This window comes from Beta vulgaris, chromosome 2 (genome assembly GCF_026745355.1).
Source record: "Beta vulgaris subsp. vulgaris cultivar EL10 chromosome 2, EL10.2, whole genome shotgun sequence".
Taxonomy (NCBI): domain Eukaryota; kingdom Viridiplantae; phylum Streptophyta; class Magnoliopsida; order Caryophyllales; family Amaranthaceae; genus Beta; species Beta vulgaris.
This window is the reverse complement of record NC_079203.1, coordinates 10,872,724-10,892,113: the sequence shown is the minus strand read 5'-3', so window position 1 is coordinate 10,892,113 and position 19,390 is coordinate 10,872,724. Positions and strand designations below refer to the sequence as shown.

Below are 19,390 nucleotides of genomic sequence, written 5' to 3'. Positions count from 1 at the left end.
ACATAAAGAGAAGCAGAATATCAACACAAAGGTTAGTGGCGGCAAAAAACATCCTAGTTCCACTATCAATGTATAAGTTACCCATATAATACTTTACTTTTTGTATTTTAATTACTTGTAATGTATATATAAAATCGTTAGTTGCTCAAATTATCTTTTTAGTTACCCTTATCTATCTATAAGTTATCCTTTGTCTAATCAAGTCAATGTAAAATCGTTAGTTGCTCAACTTATCTTATTAGTTACCCTTATCAATGTATAAGTTACCCATATAATACTTTACTTTTTGTATTTTAATTACTTGTAATGTATATATAAAATCGTTATTAGTTGCTCAACTTATCTTATTGCTATTAGTTGCTGTTTTAAAGCTATTTGTTACCCCCCTCTCACAAACATATACTTCCTCCGTGTTTTTATTCTTGCTACATAGAGAAAGTGGGGGGTTTTTAAGAAAGGTAGAGAGAGAAAGTAGGGGACCACCACTTTTTGATTAAAAAACCATTTGTTAAGGAAAAAGTATGAGTATTTTAAAAGAGAAGGTGAGGGACCACCAACTTTTTAATAGTATTTTAAGATTTTTATGGTGAGAAGGAATCCATTTATGGTATGTAGCATCTATTATAACATTTCCATTTAAGGGAAATGTAGCATCTATAAAAAAACGGAGGAAGTATTTGACGAAATTCAAACAACCTATTAGCCCAATTGGCAAAACATTGAGTAAGACACAACGATGTAGGTTCGAATCCTACATAGGTTTAACTATAATCAAAGTTAAAATAAGTTACCCTTAAAATCTAAAAGTTGTCCTAAAATTGGTAAAAGTTATCCTAAAAGTGGTAATAGTTACTCTTATAATAAATAAAGTTACCCTTGAAATATATAGAACTACCCTTAATATAATAAAGTTGCCCCAAAACTGACAAAAGTTACCCTAAAAGTGTTAAAAGTTACCCTAAAGGGGTTAAAAGTTACCTTGTTTTCAGTTTTCAGCTTAAGACCTGTTTTCAGCGGATCCCACCCCTATATATATATATATATATATATACACACACACACACACACACATATATATATATATATATATATATATATATATATATATATATATATATATATATATAAGGGTAACTTTTAACCCCTTTAGGGTAACTTTTAACACTTTTAGGGCAACTTTTTCCAGTTTTGGGGTAACTTTATTATATTAAGGGTAGTTCTATATATTTCAAGGATAACTTTATTTATTATAAGAGTAACTATTATCATTTTTAGGGTAACTTTTATCATTTTTAGGGTAACTTTCAGCAATTTTAGGGTAATTTATATATATTTCAAGGGTAATTTTTAGCACTTTTAGGGTAACTTTATATGCTATAAGAGTAACTTCTTCCACTTCTAAGGTAACTATAAAAAAAAAATCAAAACAACAATAACTCGATTTATCAACACTTGCAATAACATTCAACGAATTTCGCAACACTCATCAAAACACATAACTCTCAAACCAGAGAAATTTAATCAAAACAGAGATAATTCTTCGTTTGAGAAGAGTACGGAGTTAGTTGCAATTATATAGAACGGAGGAAGTGTATGAACACACAAAATTCCAGAAATAATTTACCAACTAATTAGTTTAGTATTACCCTATCATCACATTACAACAATCAACAAAAACAAAAATTAAGTACAACCCAGAACCAGAATCAATCAGCAACCACCAAATTGGCAAATTCAACAAAATCAAAACTGAATATACATATAAAAGTGTAGAAAAGCGATACTCTGTCTCTCTTCAAAGGCAAAGCAGCTTTGCCAGTCTTAAGCTTAGTAGACTTAGGCAAAGTGACAACACCACCACCACTTTCTCTCTCCTCTTCCTCAGTCTCAGCAAACTCAGCTTCAGCAGCAACAACAACATGTAAAGAACCAAACTTTGGTTGTTTCTGGGAATTTACATCAACCCATTTCAGACATTTTCTTTCTCTTTGATTCAGAGTTAATGGGTATAAAGAAGAATTGAGAAAGAAGGGTTTATGGGTTCGAAAAACAAGAATTTGTGAATTGAAGTAAATATTCGAAAAACATTTGACATTACCTCCTTTGTCTTTGGCGGCATTCCAAGATAGGAGAGAGAAAATTAAGCTTCAAATTGAGGAGAGAAATTAAAAGCAGCAAATTAGTTGCGAATATAGAAGCTCAAGCTCGTCAAACTGAAGCGAGAGGAGACGAGAGAGAATTTCATTAGAAGCTCCTGATCCGACGCCATTGTTGACGCCATTGAGTTATATTTGTGAGAAAGGATTTGAATGGAGAGGTCAGATATGGAAGTTGAGATGAGGAGAGAGAAAATCGCCGGTGAGATTGGATGGAGAGAAAAATCGCCGGTGAGATTGGATGGGTAAGAGAGAGAAAGGATTTGCATGGAGAGGTAAGATTTGAATGGAGAGGTAGAAATGAGGGTGAGAGGTACAAATCGCCAATGACCCAGCTAAGGAGAATGAAAGATCTGACGGTTAATAAAACCAAGCGAAATCGGACGGTCAAGATTTGATGTTTTCAGTTTTCAGCCTAAAAGTGGTTTTCACAAGATCCACTTCCTATATATATAATCGAGCCTGTTCAGGAGTTTTTGAGTCAAGTTATGTCTAGCTCAGCTCGGCTCGTTAAAGTCTCGAGTCGAGTCCGAATTCTAGTCGAGTAACCACGAGCCGAACTTTGACCAAGCCGGTCCCTAACTGTTCATGAATAGGGTTAGGCTCATTATCTGAAGGCACTTTTTTAACTTTTTTTTGGTCAAACTTTAACAGTGCATATGACCTAGCATTAAACAACAAAACATAAGAACACTAAAAGAGTTTTACTTGCTATTACAAACGAATCTAAGTTAAATGATTTTGTGATTATGAATAATTAATAATATTAAGAACAATTGCATGACGTCCCAATTTAGATCCCGTAATTTCCCCGTGGAGTGAGCATCATGCTTTTCTTGTTTTTTGTAGCCTGCGTAGTGTTAAGTGCATACTGTCTAATGACGGATTTGACGGCTCGCTTTCATATCTGGAATTGAGGAATTCTCTCCACTTCTCTGTGCACCTTTGCGTCTCTTTCAGGTACTTTGAATATTCTCTCTCCTTCCCAACCCAATTTAACATTTTAATTCTGCTCATGTCTTCAACTTTTGAATTTTTTATCTGCAATTTTCTTTCTTGTTTGAGTTTATTGACTTGTTTATAGCTTTGAGCTACTTTTACTAATGTTAATGTCAATTTTTGGTATATGGGTATGTTTTCATTTTGTTGGCCTTTTTTTTTCTTTGCCTTCCTTTGATCTATGGTTTTGATTTTACTTGGAAGCTCATAGTTGCTCATTGATCATACCCCCATAAAGTCAAACCCTTGATTTCGATTTTGATTATTAATTTTGTGGAATGTTTGGATGAAATCTTTGCTCTGTTTGTTTGAATGAAAATTGTTTCACTGTAGAAATTAGAATCATTAGCTCCTAATTTATTAGTTGTTCATAAGAAATTGTTGGGTAACATAGATTAGATTGGATTGTGATGAATGATGAAACCAAGGAAGAGAAAGAAGCCAAAGAAATAGATGGACTGATAATATCACTGAACTCAGTGGCAATAAGAGAGAGATTGGATGGAGATAGAGTTAGGGTAATGGTTTGTGATTATCAATATTGTATTGGTGGGGCTTTATACATGGTTGCTACGCGTTTGTTTAATCTGAAATCGTGAGTGCTATATCAAAAGCTGCTGTAATATGTACTGCGAGAATGGGGATTTGGTTCAGAATAATGTTTTCCAACGTGAAGATCCAAGTATTGTAAATTATAACATAGTGTTAAGATTTTTAATTTAAGATGATGTAAATTATAATTTTATTTTATTTCTTTGGTGAAAAGGGAAACCGATTATATAGATAGATCAGTGTAACATAATTCGCTATATAAATCGTTTTTTTCAGTTCGTGGTTCGCCCTAAATGGGCAAAAAATAGGAGAACACCGACCATAATTTGCTTTTTCAAGTCACATTTCGCGGGGAGATTAGGGAATTATGTTACACTGAGATAGATTGAGAGTTCTACAATCCGATATTAAATATTGCATACAATTACTAGGGGAGTGGGTAAAATCCTAGTTAACACATTCTAAGAGTATGGCTCTGCACGCCTTAGCCAAAGCATCTGCGGATCTTTTGAAATGTCTGCCGCAGTACCTAATGAGCACCTCCGTGTATCTCCTACAAACCTACACCACTGTCAGCACGTGTTGAGCAGATTGGATACTGTATCATAATGTTTCTTGTGGAGAATAAGGTCAACAGCAACCTGACAATCACAGTATATTTTAGATTCCCAAAGTCATGGCCTATGGGCCTAATGTACGTTGCTTCCAGAATCCCTAAGATTTCAGCTGCAAGACAATCATTAGTGTATACTTTTTTCCCAAACTCTAGGATCGAGGTCTCTTCATTATCTTGCACTACTCCTCCCAGACCCACAACACCATATAAACCAATAAAGGACCCATCCACGTGAATCATGACATACTCACGAGGGTTGGCAAATTTAGGACCGCTATAAGTGGACGGAGGAAGGTATGTGGAGGCAAAATCCCTCATACACCCAGTGGCTTTGTAACTAACTAATAACTCAATAGGGGAAGGATCCGAGTTCTTAAAGACACAATTATTTCTATCTTTCCAAAGTTCATGACAAATGTTGGAAAAACACTTCCCCTCTCCAGGCCACGAAAAGTGCAATCAGTGGTCAGATTTTCCTTAAGCCACTCTTTGAACTCCGTGGAAGGGCAGGAGCCCAGAAGGGGAATCGGGGATGGCCCAAATGCCAGCCCTTTTAGGACACTCCCTGATCAAATGGTTAGAGTCCTCACAATGCTCATTGCAACGGGGGCAATACGGGTCTTGGATAACACGACTTGGGGACTTGGGATACAGCGGGGCAATTCTTTATGTGGCTCCTTTATCATTCTTTCATGTTGAAAGGTTCATAAATGGAATCTTAGTTTGGCACTTGGGATTAAAGTCCTCTTTGAAACTATTGTTTTATTCCCTTCATCCCTTAATAGTTTTTCCATTTCTAATTGTGCACAATTCATAGGTTGAAAATCCTAAAAAAAAGAAAAAATCTAATACACTCCCTCTTTCTCTTAACTTTCTCACTTGGAATCTTGACACTAGAATACTTAGAACGAATCTTCTCAATGTTTCTCAATTTATAAGATAAATTATAGTCATGTCAGGTCTTGTTTGATTCGTCTCAATTAGTTTTTCATTAATATCCAATTTTTATAATTTTTACTAATATACATTGAAAGATATTTAAGTTCAAAGACGTGTATTGGGATACGCGCACATGAAAGTGAAAATGTTAAAAAAAACAGAGGGAGTATAAGATACTCCCTCTGTCCCATAAAATAGTGCTCACATTCCTTTTTTGGTGTCCCAAAATGTTGTGCTTGTTTTGTTTTTTATTAATTTGCTTGGACTAAATTATCCTCAATTTCTACACAAACTTTCCAAAATACCCCTACTTTTCTTTCAAATTATGTGCCCCTATTTATTGTTTTACACCATTCCAAGAAATATTAAATTGCTTTTTGATTTTTTTTAAAAGGAAAAATAAAATAAAGAGCTATTTCCAAGACAAAAGTACCAAATAAACACTTTCTTAAATATATTTTTTTTGGAAATCCTACTACTCCTATTTTTCTTAATTCCTGTGAAAAATGAGAAATGAGCACTATATTATGGGACGGAGGGAGTAAAACATAGTTATGTGTGGTCTTGTTTGATTTGTCTCATTGTGTATATTTGGGAAAATAAAATTTTATAATTTTTACTAATATGTAATTAAAGATATTAACGATACAAAACATGCGATGGAGAAATTGAAAAATCTATTAAGGGACGGAGACAGTATATCTTAAAGGACAAATGACTTTTTTTCAATAGCAGGGAAGTACTGAACTTTTAGATTACTCTGTGCAATAGGTTCAATAGAGGCTCAGGCTTTGTTCATTTCACCTGGCAAGGCTTCAAACTTACATCACATGTTCTGAGAAATTGTGAAAAAAAATATAAGCTTAACAATCTCTTTGGATAAAGAAATGCAGAGGGAAGGGTAGAGAAGGGAGAGTAAGAGGTCCATTTTCCCTTGGACTGGAAGTGGAATGGTTGGAATGGAATTTGAGGGTTCCAATCCCTTTTAAAAAAAAACCAAATCTTTCCAAACTTTCAAACTATTTGGTACCAGAATTCTCTCTCCCCACCCCTCTCTTCCCTTTGTTTCTCACCTCCCTTTCCCTTATGATTTCCAACTAGGCACTTTTAAGCTTTTCAAGTAACAATGAGATCTTCTAGACTGTTGCTTCCTTTTTTCACTTCAAGTCGTCTTGCAATTAGAATGTTATAATCTGGAAAAACTATCTTACCTGGACTTAAATTTGCTCACTGACCTGTGTCCACACGTAGGGTAGGATGTTCTTGGACCATGGCTGTATGTGTAAGCCATAAATGTTATTGAAGCGGGCTCAAAGGGGAAACCTAACCTTTGTTCTTTGGTTGGGGCTTCACAATATCTGAGTTTGGGCAACTTTACAATTTATGAGTATATTAATAATATATGGGTTTAAATTTATAATAGCCCATATAATATTTTTGTTTTAGGTAGTTTACAGAGTTATTTTAGAATTTTAGCTCTTTTAGGGTTTATGTTTATAACCCTATACAAAGGGGTCCATGTATTACTTTAAGACGGGTGAGTTTATGAGAATTGATGAGATTTGTGCTATCTTTTGTTTTGCTAAAACCAAAAATACTTTTCCCTCAAAAAAACCAAAAATACTTATTGCGATTTGTGTTCATTTCGTTGATTGCTGACAAGAAACCCCCATATCTTGCAAGAGTTGGGCTCTATCCCTTTAATTTTATTGTTACTTCTGTTTGGCTCTCCATAAATGCATATTATATATGCCCCTTGAATTTGTCCAAATTCGACTTGATTTTTTAAGATCTAGGATTTGAGAGTAACTATAGATCTACCAATTGAAAGCAAATGTTGTCATAAGAACTAAAATGGCGGGGTTTTAGCTCTTGGTACTAGGAGAAGTGCAATTCCATTTTTGGTGCTCCAGCAGTTGCCTTTTCTGGAAATAGTTGTCGTTGTCAATGTTTATGTTTCTCTCTCCTCCCTCATGTGGTTGGCCGCTGCTATCTTTTTTCTTTCTTATAGCTCTCTCCACTCTAAACGCGGCTACTGCATCTCTTGCCTCCCTCATGTGGTTAACCACTACTATCCTTTTTCTTTCTTCTTTACTCTGTCTTCTATAAATACGAATACTACAATGATGTTGACATTTGATGTTTTCTTTCTACTTCTTTTCTCCATCCTCTGTAACATGGCAATAAGGTTCTCTTTTATTTATATGCTGCCTCTTCGGAGTCTGCTAGGGTAAATTTCAGTATTTTTTTAGAATTCAGTGGCACCAAATAGAGCAACACACAAAGTATCATGCTCATGGTTACATGTTCTTTTGAGCGGTACTTCCATGCTCTATAAATCATATTACTATGGCCTTTAATCAATGTATACCATGTTTCTCTTACACTTCATATTTTAAGCACAACATTCTTATTGTCATCTGTGTGTCCTATTTATGAGCCTCTATGCTCTTTTAATTTGAACATATAAAAGAACATGAAGTTGCTAGTGTAAAATGAATTGAACATGCAAATATTATGCTCCCGAGTGTAGAATAAGCGTTGACCAATAACTACTGCATATTGACCAAGGTTTTTTTGTTTCAGTCAAATAATAGATACAGTAAATTAGAAGGTTCTTGTTATATATTGGTATGAATCCTTGCTCGATAACCGTCACTAAACAATGGTGAGTCACAGAGAGATAAATATTATATGGAGAGGAAAAAGTTTAACTTTGTATTTCGCTAAAAAGGCTCCCAGCCTTCGAATAGCTTAATACTCTCAATAATTACAAACTAATGCAAAGTTCCCGATGATTTCTACCACCTTTCTTTCCCTTTATTTATAGACCCTAGAAATATCTTCTTACTGATATTCTCTGCTGTGACAGCTGACAAATACCCATGTCACTCTTTCCCAACGTTACTATTTCCTTCCCACTCTCCACTAGCTGCCACCACATGTATCTCCAGGTGTCCTTGAGTGTATAGTCCCGGATTTGCCCCTCTCCTTGTTACGCCTACCATAGGTGAGTTTTATGGGAGGCCTAGGCTGTTGTATGACAGTTCATAGTGTATTTGTACCAAAACTTAAAATTGTTCCCTTGCTATTGAAAGTAAGTTGTCTACCCTTCATCGTCAATGCAAGTTCCGAAACCGTCAGATGATGTCATTGTATCGACTTCCAGTTCAGTAATACAGGTGTTATAGTACCTCAATTTTCCGTATTTTTTTTTGCCATACTATAATATTGATACCCTTTTAGTCTTTTTCAGGTCCAACTTCTGCTGCATTGGCTCCAAAAGAATCTCTACAAATAAGACTAGGGCTCTCAGAGTCATTTTACTGAAAATAACCAATGTATCCTGGTGGGTTTACAGTTGAGGTAACTACTTTGTCTCCTAGAGCAACGGAAAAAGATGTGCGCGACTTTTTCTCACATTGTGGTGCTATTGAACATCTTGAAATTATCAGGTATCTTAAGTTTATCACCTCCAATGCTAACAACTCTACCAGTAATTGCTTCTTGGTGCCAAATCTAGGGCTAGGCATGAATTGGATATCCAAATTTTGCTATATCTGATATCCTATCCAATCTGAATACTTTTAATATTCATTATCTGACGTTAGAATGAATCCATTTTATTGGAATCCTGAATATATCAGTATTACTGGAAGTCCAAGATCCAAATATGACTCTCAATCTAAAGTTCCAAAGAAATAGTGTCAGATGTCAATTAGCAATTAGTCCACAATGAGCTTTTGACTTGTACATACATCCAATTCATTATGAATGTTGGTTACTTGGCTTTGTGTGTTCCTTATTTTCGTTGTTTGCACACGAACTGAATCTTCTTCGCTCCTTACTAATCCTATCATTTGTAATTGTGAGAATTGTTAACCAACTGCCCGGTGAATTTGTAATGGTTCAGGACTGGTGAATATGGGTGTACTGCTTACGTGACATTCAGAGATGCTTATTCTTTGGAAACTGCTGCCTTACTCAGTGTACGTACATCTTTACAATAAATTGTGAAGTGTTCACTGATAATGGGCTACATTTTGTTCTGTATACAGCATGATCTACTGCTTGCCAATGCTTCATGCAGAATAACTTTTGGGCCTTTTTTGCATATAGAGGTGCTCAGTTTTAAATAGTTTCTGATTACTATGGGTTTTAAAGAACATCATCTCTAAAAGCTTTGACCAGTAAAGGTCGTTCTGCATATCTTATTACGACCTTTGTGAAAGTAAATTTTTCTTCACATTATAAATAAATTGGACAATCAACAGAAGTCGTCTTCTTGAAGGATGTTTACTTCAGCTGTATAAATTTCTATAAAGAAATGAAAAGTTCGTCCATGATCAAGGACTAAGATGTTAGTCAACTATGTTCCTTTTGTGCTGGGCAGACAATGAATGTAATGTCGCAGAGGGTACAAGGGTCAACAAATTTCTCACAATTTTATATCCTGTTGGCCAAATGCGTTTCATGTTCTTATCTTCTTACTTACTAACAAATTGATAAGACTTAAAGCAAAATAAAGTAGTACTTAGACGGTTGTAAGGGGTAGAAAATCTACCTGACTTTGTTTTTAAAAGTGGCCTAGGAATTGATTAGAGGATGAACCTTCTTTTAGTAAAACTAGATATGAAGTCGCAAATTAGAGAAACTCATTAAACCATGTTTAGCTTACTTAAGTGATCCAAAAGATGCACATAAAGGATATGTTCTTTTCACCTTATAAGAAAAAATAATTCCAAATAAGTTTAGATAAGGACTAATAAGGTCTAACAAGTTCAGGTAAGTTCAGATAAGTTTAGATTAAAAAAAAAATAAGGTCTGACACTCACAAATAAGTTCTGCTACAATGGCAATAAGTTCATATAAGGTCTAATCACTAATGAGTTCAAATAAGTTAAGATAAGTTCAGATAAGCAAAAATAAAGAACGGACCCAAAGGGTATATACTAAATCATTGTTATCATTGTGAATTTAGTGAAAGTCTCCCAACATAGTCCAAAGGAACCAGAGATTGGAGTCATTGGCAAGGGTACTAGAGTGATGACTTTAGAGGTGCATCGAACTAGCCCCTAGACAGCCTCTACTAGCACCTCGTATCATACATATTTAAATTTGAATATTTTATTGAGATAGACAATAGTACGAAATGGCACAAACCTTCCCTGTAATTAGATGATCCAGAATTCCGACAGGTATTATTGTAGTCTAATATAAGTCGCTATTTTACCGGAGTTTTGATGGGGTTTGAGTAAGGTAGATTCAAAGATAGTAGGAGCAGAATTGTTCAGGGTAGTTTGGAGTTTTCAAGTGTTAGGACTTTGGAGGCGTGGATGAAGGATTGGAGGGAGTGTGTGTATAGAAAAAATGGACCAGGGAAAATTAGGATTATGTGCACAAAATGTTCTGCATGCCAGGTTTATATTATTTTGTGGAGGGGCCCACGCACAGAAAATAAACCTCGCGTAAGGCGTCGTGTGCAGAAAAAAAATTCCGCATGACGTACGTGCAGAACATTTTTTGCACGTCCAGAATACACGTCTTTATTCCTTTATCTTTTTTCTTACGGTGCCATTTCGGTTTTAAACTGGATTTTAGACTTTATCATGACCCATGTCTATCTAGAGTATAATCGGCTCCGAACTTGGGCGGTTTTACGCAATTTGGGTTATAGGTTATTTTCTTTCATATTTCGTGTTTTTTGGTCCGATTGGATTCCATGTCAAACTAGTACAAATTAACTTCAACCAAACTATAAAAATTGGGTTAAGTTTCATTACAGAACTTCCGATTGTGGACAAGAGACCAAATGTAGGTATCTACAACGGTATGTTATATAATAATATAATATGCGACATAGTGGGGGAGCACCTCCATATCATGTGCGTGGTTTCACCAATCTAATTAAGTCATCAGTTTTTAGTTCCTTAAAGAGTATATGACTGAGCACAACTTCGAGAGGAGAATAGGAGAAATTTGAATTATCTGAAATCTGAGAGCTATCAACAAAAGGTAAAGAAAAAAACAAGTTTAAGCGTGCTGTCTAAAATGCTGTTTGGTGGTCTGAACTCCTCACTTTATGTTAAGAGTACTAACAATAAATTGAAGTTCAATCACCAGTTGTGTTTTTCTTGAACTATATGTATTTGAGGATTACATTATTTGAAATAATATATTAAGGGGGAAAAAACAAAAAAAAAAAATCTAAAAAGCCTTCTATACTCATTATCTACACAAAGAACCCTTTTCAGAAGTTAAAACTAATTTTTTCAAGGGGTAGTTATGGAAGTTGGTAAGTTTGAGGTATGAGAAAAAAACTACATTGCATTGACTTAGTTCTTGGCTGGCTTTGGGTTTTGCAATCACGATATGCAGACAAAGTTTCGAGGGACAGATTCCGTTGAAATTACTTCATGAAACCATTTCCAAACATTTAAAGAACTTCTTAAAGTAAATTGATGACATGGCAGCTACATTCTGGTTTCTGGTACCTGTTAACAAACCTAAGCATGCAAGGCATAGTGCTCTTCACTTTTTCTCCAATCCTGTAATGCTTAATGTACATGAAGTCGACCATTATGGAATTATTTCAAATGGAGCATAAATGACCTTCTCAACTGTTAAACTATATACACCAATATATCAATGCATATGTTAAATGTGCTCTCTTATACTCCTGAATGAGTGATTCATACTTCATACTTGTGCTTTCTGAGCTTTGTTGAGTGACTTTGAACTGTTATTTTGTTTTCTAGCTTATTCTCTATGGTCTTTTCTCTAGGGAGCCACGATTGTTGATCAACGTGTTTGCATCACTCGTTGGGGATCTTATGTAGATGAATATGATCCTTTTAATGATGCTTCATGGAGAAGAGCAGATACCTCCAGTGACTCGGTATGTTATGTTCCTTTGTTGTTACCATTTTAATTTCCTTTTTCTCCTTTTTGCCATCTCTTGAAGAGTACCACTCCATCTACTCCTGCAGTCCTGCCCTTAGCTTGGCTGTACAGTGTATTCTCTTGATGTTCATTTTTAGGGTGTAAATTAATCAATTCTTTTTTTATCTTGGGATACTTTCTTACTGATATCTTGGTGGTCATATTTTTTCTTTCTGTTCCATTTGCAAACCTAATAATCACTTCTAATATCTGCGTTGAGGTTACTACTACATATATATTCATATTCATGAGTTCACAATGATAACAAATCCTCGCTCCTAATAACCAAAATTTTTTGAACCAGCATTCCTCAAGGTCACAGGTTTTATTTCTACCTAATCCGGCTTCTGGGAGTTGGTATTTCCCTTATACATCACTCTCCAACTCCCTAAGGGCTTGGTTTGCAAAGCTGGGCTGGGTTGACATGTTAGAGATTCCGATCTAGTAGGGTCCTCCTAACCTGATTATAATTTATAGTTATGTAACTAAAAGAAAAAATTTATTTTGCATTAAGGTCTCAAATTTGTATATGTTTATATAATTGTTACATAATCTGGTCAGGAGTTTCAGAGTAGACCATTTGTTTCCTCCCCTGGAGAAGCTGTAACAGTGGCCCAGGAAGTTGTCACGACCATGATTGCCAAGGGTTACGATTTAGGCAAGGATGCATTGACCAGGGCAAAAGCTTTTGATGAGTCCCATCACGTTTCAGCTGCTGCAGTTGCTAAAGTGTCTGAGCTTAGCAATGCAATTGGTCTTACGGGCAAAATCTATGCAGGCATGGAAGCTGTAAAGTGTGTGGATCAAAAGTACCATGTGTATGAAACAACAAGATCAGCCGCTTTGTTCACTGGAAGAACAGCAGCTTCGGCTGCCACTGCTGTTGTTAACAGCAGTTATTTCTCTAAAGGCGCTCTTTGGGTTTCTGATGCTCTCAGCCGAGCAGCCAAAGTAGCAGGTGATATGGGTACTGGAGCCGATAGAAAATAAACTTGGGTCCTTTGGTTAGCGTGTAGAAATGTATATCATCCCTATATTCAATAGAGGAAGTGCTAGTTAATCACTGAGATTTGTGATAAATCACTTCCAAAGAAATCTCCCTTTTATTTACACCTCACCAAAACCCTCCTATTGAGTGAGGAAAGTATACGAAACATCACTGAGATTTGGCACTGTTAACAAATTTCAGTGATCATCCTATTATCTTTCATATTCAATAAAATATTGGAATAGCATGTGGAAACATGATCTGTTGGTATATATTGACATCAAAGTTGCATAAGATCTTTAGAACTGGTATTGAATATATTCGGTGCTACACTGCTACTAGATTATTTCTTGAGTGTTACATGTACCAATCCTATTTTAGAAACTGGGAGGAAAAAAAACTATATCTACATGGTGGATAATCTATCCATTAGAGATGAACATAATGGTTTAGTGAATCGAGTTAACTACTTCGTCTTTTTTTTTACATGTTACACTTTTGAAAATTGCGGTTACCTAGGCAAAAATTTAATTAGGGATTAAGTAAAAGGAAGGATGGGGATCAAAGAGAGTGGGGAATACCAGTGAGCCATCATTGCGACCACCACAACCAATTAACACCACCAATCCGACACGGCACACCACCAAATCGACCACCAACGTCCTCCGCTTCCCTTGTTGAACGCGCAACCCCCTCCCCTTTTCCTTCCCTTGCAGTCGTGCAGCCAACAAACCCTTTCGAGAGCTGTGGTAGGGTTTTCGGCAGGTTGGGTGGGGTTTTTGGCGGGTGGAGTGGTGTTTTCGAGGGCTGGATGGGGTTTCCGGCAGATGGGGTGGGTTTTCGGTGGGTGGGGTGGTGTTTTTGGCGGGTTCGATGGGGTGCGTTGTGGGAGAAGAGGGTTGTTGCAGTGGTGGGGAGAGGGGCTGCTCTGGTGGTGGGAAGGGGTTGGCTGCTGGGGTGGGTGAAAGAGGGATGGTGGTTAATTGTTAATTGTTAATTTTAGTTAAATTAAGTAGGTTTAATTTTGGTTAATTGTTATAAGTAAGGGTAAGTTGGTAATTTAACAGGTTAAAACTTATCAATTTGGAAAAGAAAAAAAAAGTGTAATACTTCCTCCGTTCCATAATAAGTGAAACACTTACTATTTTAGAACGTTTCAAAATAAGTGAAACATACCTTTTATGGAAAAAAGAAAGTGACAAAATGACAAGAGTACCCATCATAAACTTGTGTAGTTTGCTTTTCTCTCTCCTACTTTTGATAACATAAAAGGGTATTTTATGACTTTTTGGCTTTTGAAAGTGATGTTTATTAAATCTTGTGCCCAATGTCTATGTTTCACTTATTATGGAACGGAGGAAGTATGTATTTTGCACCATTTCGTTTAAGAAAAGTGTAACATGTAAAAAAAAACGGAGGAAGTATAAAAATTATTCACTAGGAAATTGGTAGGCATGCCTTTTTAGATAACAACAAAAAAACAACTTCCGATCTATCTCAAATTAAATACTCCATTTTCTTTCCCCTTTAGTGTCTTATTAATTATTTCTCTCTCCACACTTTCCACAGTAAATTTTAAAAGCCATTGATATATCACTAAAAAAACCCAAATAAGTCTAAACTTTTTTAAAGCACACAAATCACAAAGGGGACAAGTATTTGCATAACACTTGAAAGATAAGCAAGCCAAAAGCTTAACTCAATAATCGACATCAATTTTTCCCTAAAATGATATGATGATCCTGTCTATATCAAGTTATTAGAGAAATATAACCCCTAAAAATATAAACCGGAAAAATAATAAGAATAATACATGGGCCATTTTAATTTGAAACTAATATACACTTTATGGTATTCACTTGTAAAATCATCAAAACAAAATATTGATAAATACGACTAAATATTTAAATTTGAATCTATTTTTTGTTCCCGCATCAATTATTTATATAATGTTCTAACTAGGGGTGTTAATGAGCCAGGGTGGCTCGCAAACTATTCGAGTTCGGCTCGGTCAAAGTTCGGCTCGGGAGGGCTCGGCTCGAGTTCGGGATCGGCTCGAGAACTTAACGAGCCGAGCTGAACCTCCCTAAGTTCGGCTCGAGAGTTCGTGAACTAGCTCGAAAGTATTTTAGATATTTTTTATATAAGATATTAATGTCCCACATCGACATAGAAGGTGAACAACAACCTTATTTTCATTATAAAATCTTACTACCTTTCACTAAACTTCATTTTAAATTATGTCTTATCTGTATTATTGGACTATTTATAAAGTCTTTAATTAACTAGTTTAATTATTTTAAAATATTTATATAAACATTTATTTTAAAATATTTATATAAACATTGAATACATCATATCTAAAAAAAAATTACAAAAAGGTGGCACTAAGTCAACAACTACATATTACAAAAGAAAAAATAAACTTGCATGCCTCTTGCAAAAAAAAAAAAAAAAAAAATTGCATGCTGGAGTGGTACAGCTACATCATACGAAATTGCAAGTGCCCCACATCGGTGAAGTGCAGCTTGTGATTGCAAGATTTGTTATATGAAATTTCTGAAATCCCACATTGGTGAGGAAGGAAAGGAAAGAGTGAACCTTTTGCATTAAAAGGACATGTGGATAAAGAGTGACAAACTTCAATGGAAGTTGGGCCTATTTACTAAATGGGCATTACTTGACTTTCATATTAGTTTAATTTTGGCAAAAGTATGTTGGGCTATATTTTTATCAAAAGCCTAATGAATAAATTTTTTGCCGAATTTTTTTTAATATCTGAAATTTTTTGTTTTCGAGCCGAATTCGAGCCGAGCTCGGGTTTGAGTCTTTCGAACTCGAGCCGAGCCTAGATTTTTAGGCTCGACGAGCTTCGAGCTCGAGCCGAGCTCAATCTCAAACATTTTCGAGCCGAGCCGAGCCTGAACATGTTCGGTCTCGGTTCGGCTCGTTAACACCCCTAGTTCTAACATTGAACTTATTGGTTTGAATTCATATCAAATTTACAATAGAAGTTAAAATCTAACAAATTCATATAAAGTACAGCTGATTGTTTTGGCTCGGCCCGATTTTAGGTCCTTTTTGGCAAAAAAATTTGGCCGGCGGTCGGGTTCGGTCCAGCCCGATTTTTTTGCTTTGGGCAAGCCAAAAATGACTCTTTAGTCTATTTTTGGGCCCATCCGATTATGGCTCGAAAAGCCCGCTCGGTTTGACCCGAAATAGCAGGTTTAGGCACAGAATTTTGGCCCAGCCCGACCATTGGGCAAATTTTTTTAGGCGCGGTCCGACCTGGCCAATGATCATCTAAAATAAAGCGAATACAACAAAATTGGATTGTTGTAGATAGAGATGGCAGTGGGTAATGGACCCTACTCGAATCCGTGGATCCAGATTCATTTTTTACGGATCTGGATCCTCAAATTTTGGACCCTATGGATCCGGGTAGGATATGGATCCTCCATGAAAAAACGGATCTGGATCGGGTCCTAAATTATTACCCAGATCCAGATCCGTTTACCCGTTTTATAATATTATGATAATTTAATATTATAATATTAGTTATTACATGTAAAATGGATTTTCGCTTGAATTTCGGATTATTGTTCTAATTAATGTGTGATTTTTGTGCGGATTTACTGGATAATTAAATTCGAAAATTGGGTTGATAACTAATCTACAGTTTGATAATTGAATAGTTGTAAGTGGTTGCAATGGTTATTTTTGCAAAATTAAATGTATTTTTTGGTTGATATTAGATGACTTTATTGTTTAAAATCTTTAATTATTGTGAAAATTAGGGTAGTTTGAAGACAATAGGCAAGGATCCGTCTTGGATCCGTTTAGGATCCGGATACTTAGGATCCATACGGATCTGGATCTGAATCCTCATTCTTATTACCCAATGGATCCGAGTAGGATATGGATCCTTGCCTAAAAAAAGGATTTGAATCTGGATCCTAGAAGACCCTGTCCAGATCCTACCCATCGCCATCTCTAGTTGTAGATACTAATAGTACTACATAATCTTTATCACATCGGCACATTGCCATTTCATTATATAACCTTTCACGAGAGACTAAGTCCAATGTGAAAGTTACTGAGCAAAAAAAAAGGTCGATTTACTTGATGTCGTCTAAGTGATTGATCATCATCTAAGCATGGATCTGGTTTTCTTGAGTCAATTATTAAACTTGGAGGACCATGAGAATAAAGACTTTCCATTCTATGGGATATGATTGAATCATCATTATGAGGTATGGAAATGGATTTTTCATGCCATAGAGTGATGGAGAATAGGTCTTGAGTTGCTTTAGCCTTTCTAAGCTCAAGAGATTAATTGAGATGCATATGATCACTTTACCCCTCCATTTTATTTTATTTTTGACAACACATACGATTTGCATCAATTAACAACGGAAGTACAGCCTAACACTAATACAATCAAACAAAAGCAAAGAAAACAAACCGTGCTATTCGCTCTTACATAATAAGTAAAATAACCTAAAAACGTGGATAAAACTGCTTGATCTGGAGAGCAGTGTTGTAAGATAGTTGTATTGAAGCACCGCTACTGGTGGATGATGATCGCCAGAAACCTGATGAAAGGAGCGGGAGGAGTGGACTGATTTCACAATCGGGGCAAAAACGTAACCAACAGAACCAATCCAATGACCTTTTGTCGCATGGGATTCTTGGATCCAAAGTACTGAAGGAGTCACAATCCTTTGTGACTTAATACCCTCTTGAAGGAGTATTCCAGGCTTCTCCGTTAAGTAGAAGCTCAAATGAGTTGACGCTCTATAAACCCAATTGATAAATTGAGGAGCCGTCTTCAGATATCTTTTTGTCAAGGCAATGATTGATAGAAATATTATCAAGCGAGACAGAAATCTAACCATAGTTTGATCTCAAACAACCATTCGATTTTCGAAATCGTAGAAACCATACCCCAACCATGAAACCTCTTGCCACACAAACCCTAACCAACTACATAAATCAATCCTAACATCTTGAAAACACGAACTACCTCTAGCAAATATCAAGATTATCAAGAAGATCGAGTGAACACAAAACTACACACATAGTAACACAACCACAATATAACATTGATAGAAAAACTTAGGGGAAGGGGAGACGGCAGACACACTTCCAACTAAACACTAGGGGATGGGGGAAAGAGAGACGAACAACCACCGAGAAAAGGGATGGGGACGCTACACTAAACTGTGAAGGGGGAAGGGGGAAGGGGGAAGGGGAAGCCCAAAACAATACCAACACAGAACGGAATAGGGGTGGGGAGGGGGAAGCCCAACTAGGCTGACGTAAGGGACAGCCAAATTGACACTAGGGGGAGGAGGGAAGGGAAGCCCAAACTAACCACCGGACTACTAATCAAGGGAAGGGGAAGGGGAAGCCACAGCTAATACCACCGGATGACTAAATAAGGGAGGAGGAAGGGGACGCCCTAACTGAGACCAACTCACTACCGGGGAGGGGGATACCGCCGACGAGGACGGGGACTGGGAAACCGCAACACAGTGACGGAGGTGGTTAACGCAGGAAAAGGAAGTGAAACCTACCAGACACGACAGGGGGAGGGGGATGACAACCTGGTGGAGAAATGAAAACTAGGAAAAGACTAAGAAAACACTGATAAAATACTGTGGAACTCGCCGGAGAACCCGTCGGAATCTTGCGCGATGCTAGAACTCCAGCGAGTTCCTAGGGTTAGGGTGAGAGTATTTGGTTTAGAGAGAGAAGGCAGCGTAATGAAGACAGACAGCTAACGGAAAGAAATTTCCTTTGGTTGATAATTGGTTTTCTAGTTGAGACGTTGAGTTAATTGGTGAAATCCTCCCTCCCTAGTGATTTCTTTTCTAGTCTTTTGTTATTTAGTATTTACCTAATCCATTGGTATAATCTTAGATAATTTAATTTGATTAATTTTATTTGTCAGGCTTGATGCTCCTTCCTTTTTATCCATTCAAGACTTATATTGGTATTTAACTAATCGATTGGTAAAATCTTAGGTAATTTTATTTGATTAATTTTAGTTGTTAGGCTTGATGCTCCTTCCTTTTTACCCATTCAAAACTTAGCTTGTAAAATTGGTATTTAACTTTAGTCGAACTCAATTCTATTCCCACATCACGAACGGAATAGTAAAATAAAATATAATAAATAATAAATGAACAAACT

At 36.2% G+C, this 19,390-nt stretch overlaps 1 protein-coding gene across 5 annotated transcripts; it reads left to right on the top strand.

The window, feature by feature from the left end:
- The first annotated feature begins 2,948 nt into the window (after positions 1 to 2,948).
- Positions 2,949 to 13,486, top strand: LOC104906194 (hypothetical protein). 5 transcript variants are annotated; one of them, XM_010694917.4, is made up of 5 exons: positions 2,949 to 3,116; positions 8,509 to 8,717; positions 9,176 to 9,251; positions 12,047 to 12,160; positions 12,775 to 13,486. In XM_010694917.4, exons 2-5 carry the CDS (start codon positions 8,602 to 8,604, stop codon positions 13,192 to 13,194), a joined length of 726 nt encoding a protein of 241 aa, XP_010693219.1. In that variant the 5' UTR covers positions 2,949 to 3,116; positions 8,509 to 8,601; the 3' UTR covers positions 13,195 to 13,486. The 5 variants fall into 5 exon arrangements, with proteins under 5 accessions (XP_010693219.1, XP_010693215.1, XP_010693214.1 ...); XM_010694913.4 differs by having other exon boundaries at positions 2,954 to 3,116; positions 8,519 to 8,717; positions 12,766 to 13,486; XM_010694912.4 differs by having other exon boundaries at positions 2,954 to 3,116; positions 12,766 to 13,486.
- Positions 13,487 to 19,390: the final 5,904 nt, after the last annotated feature.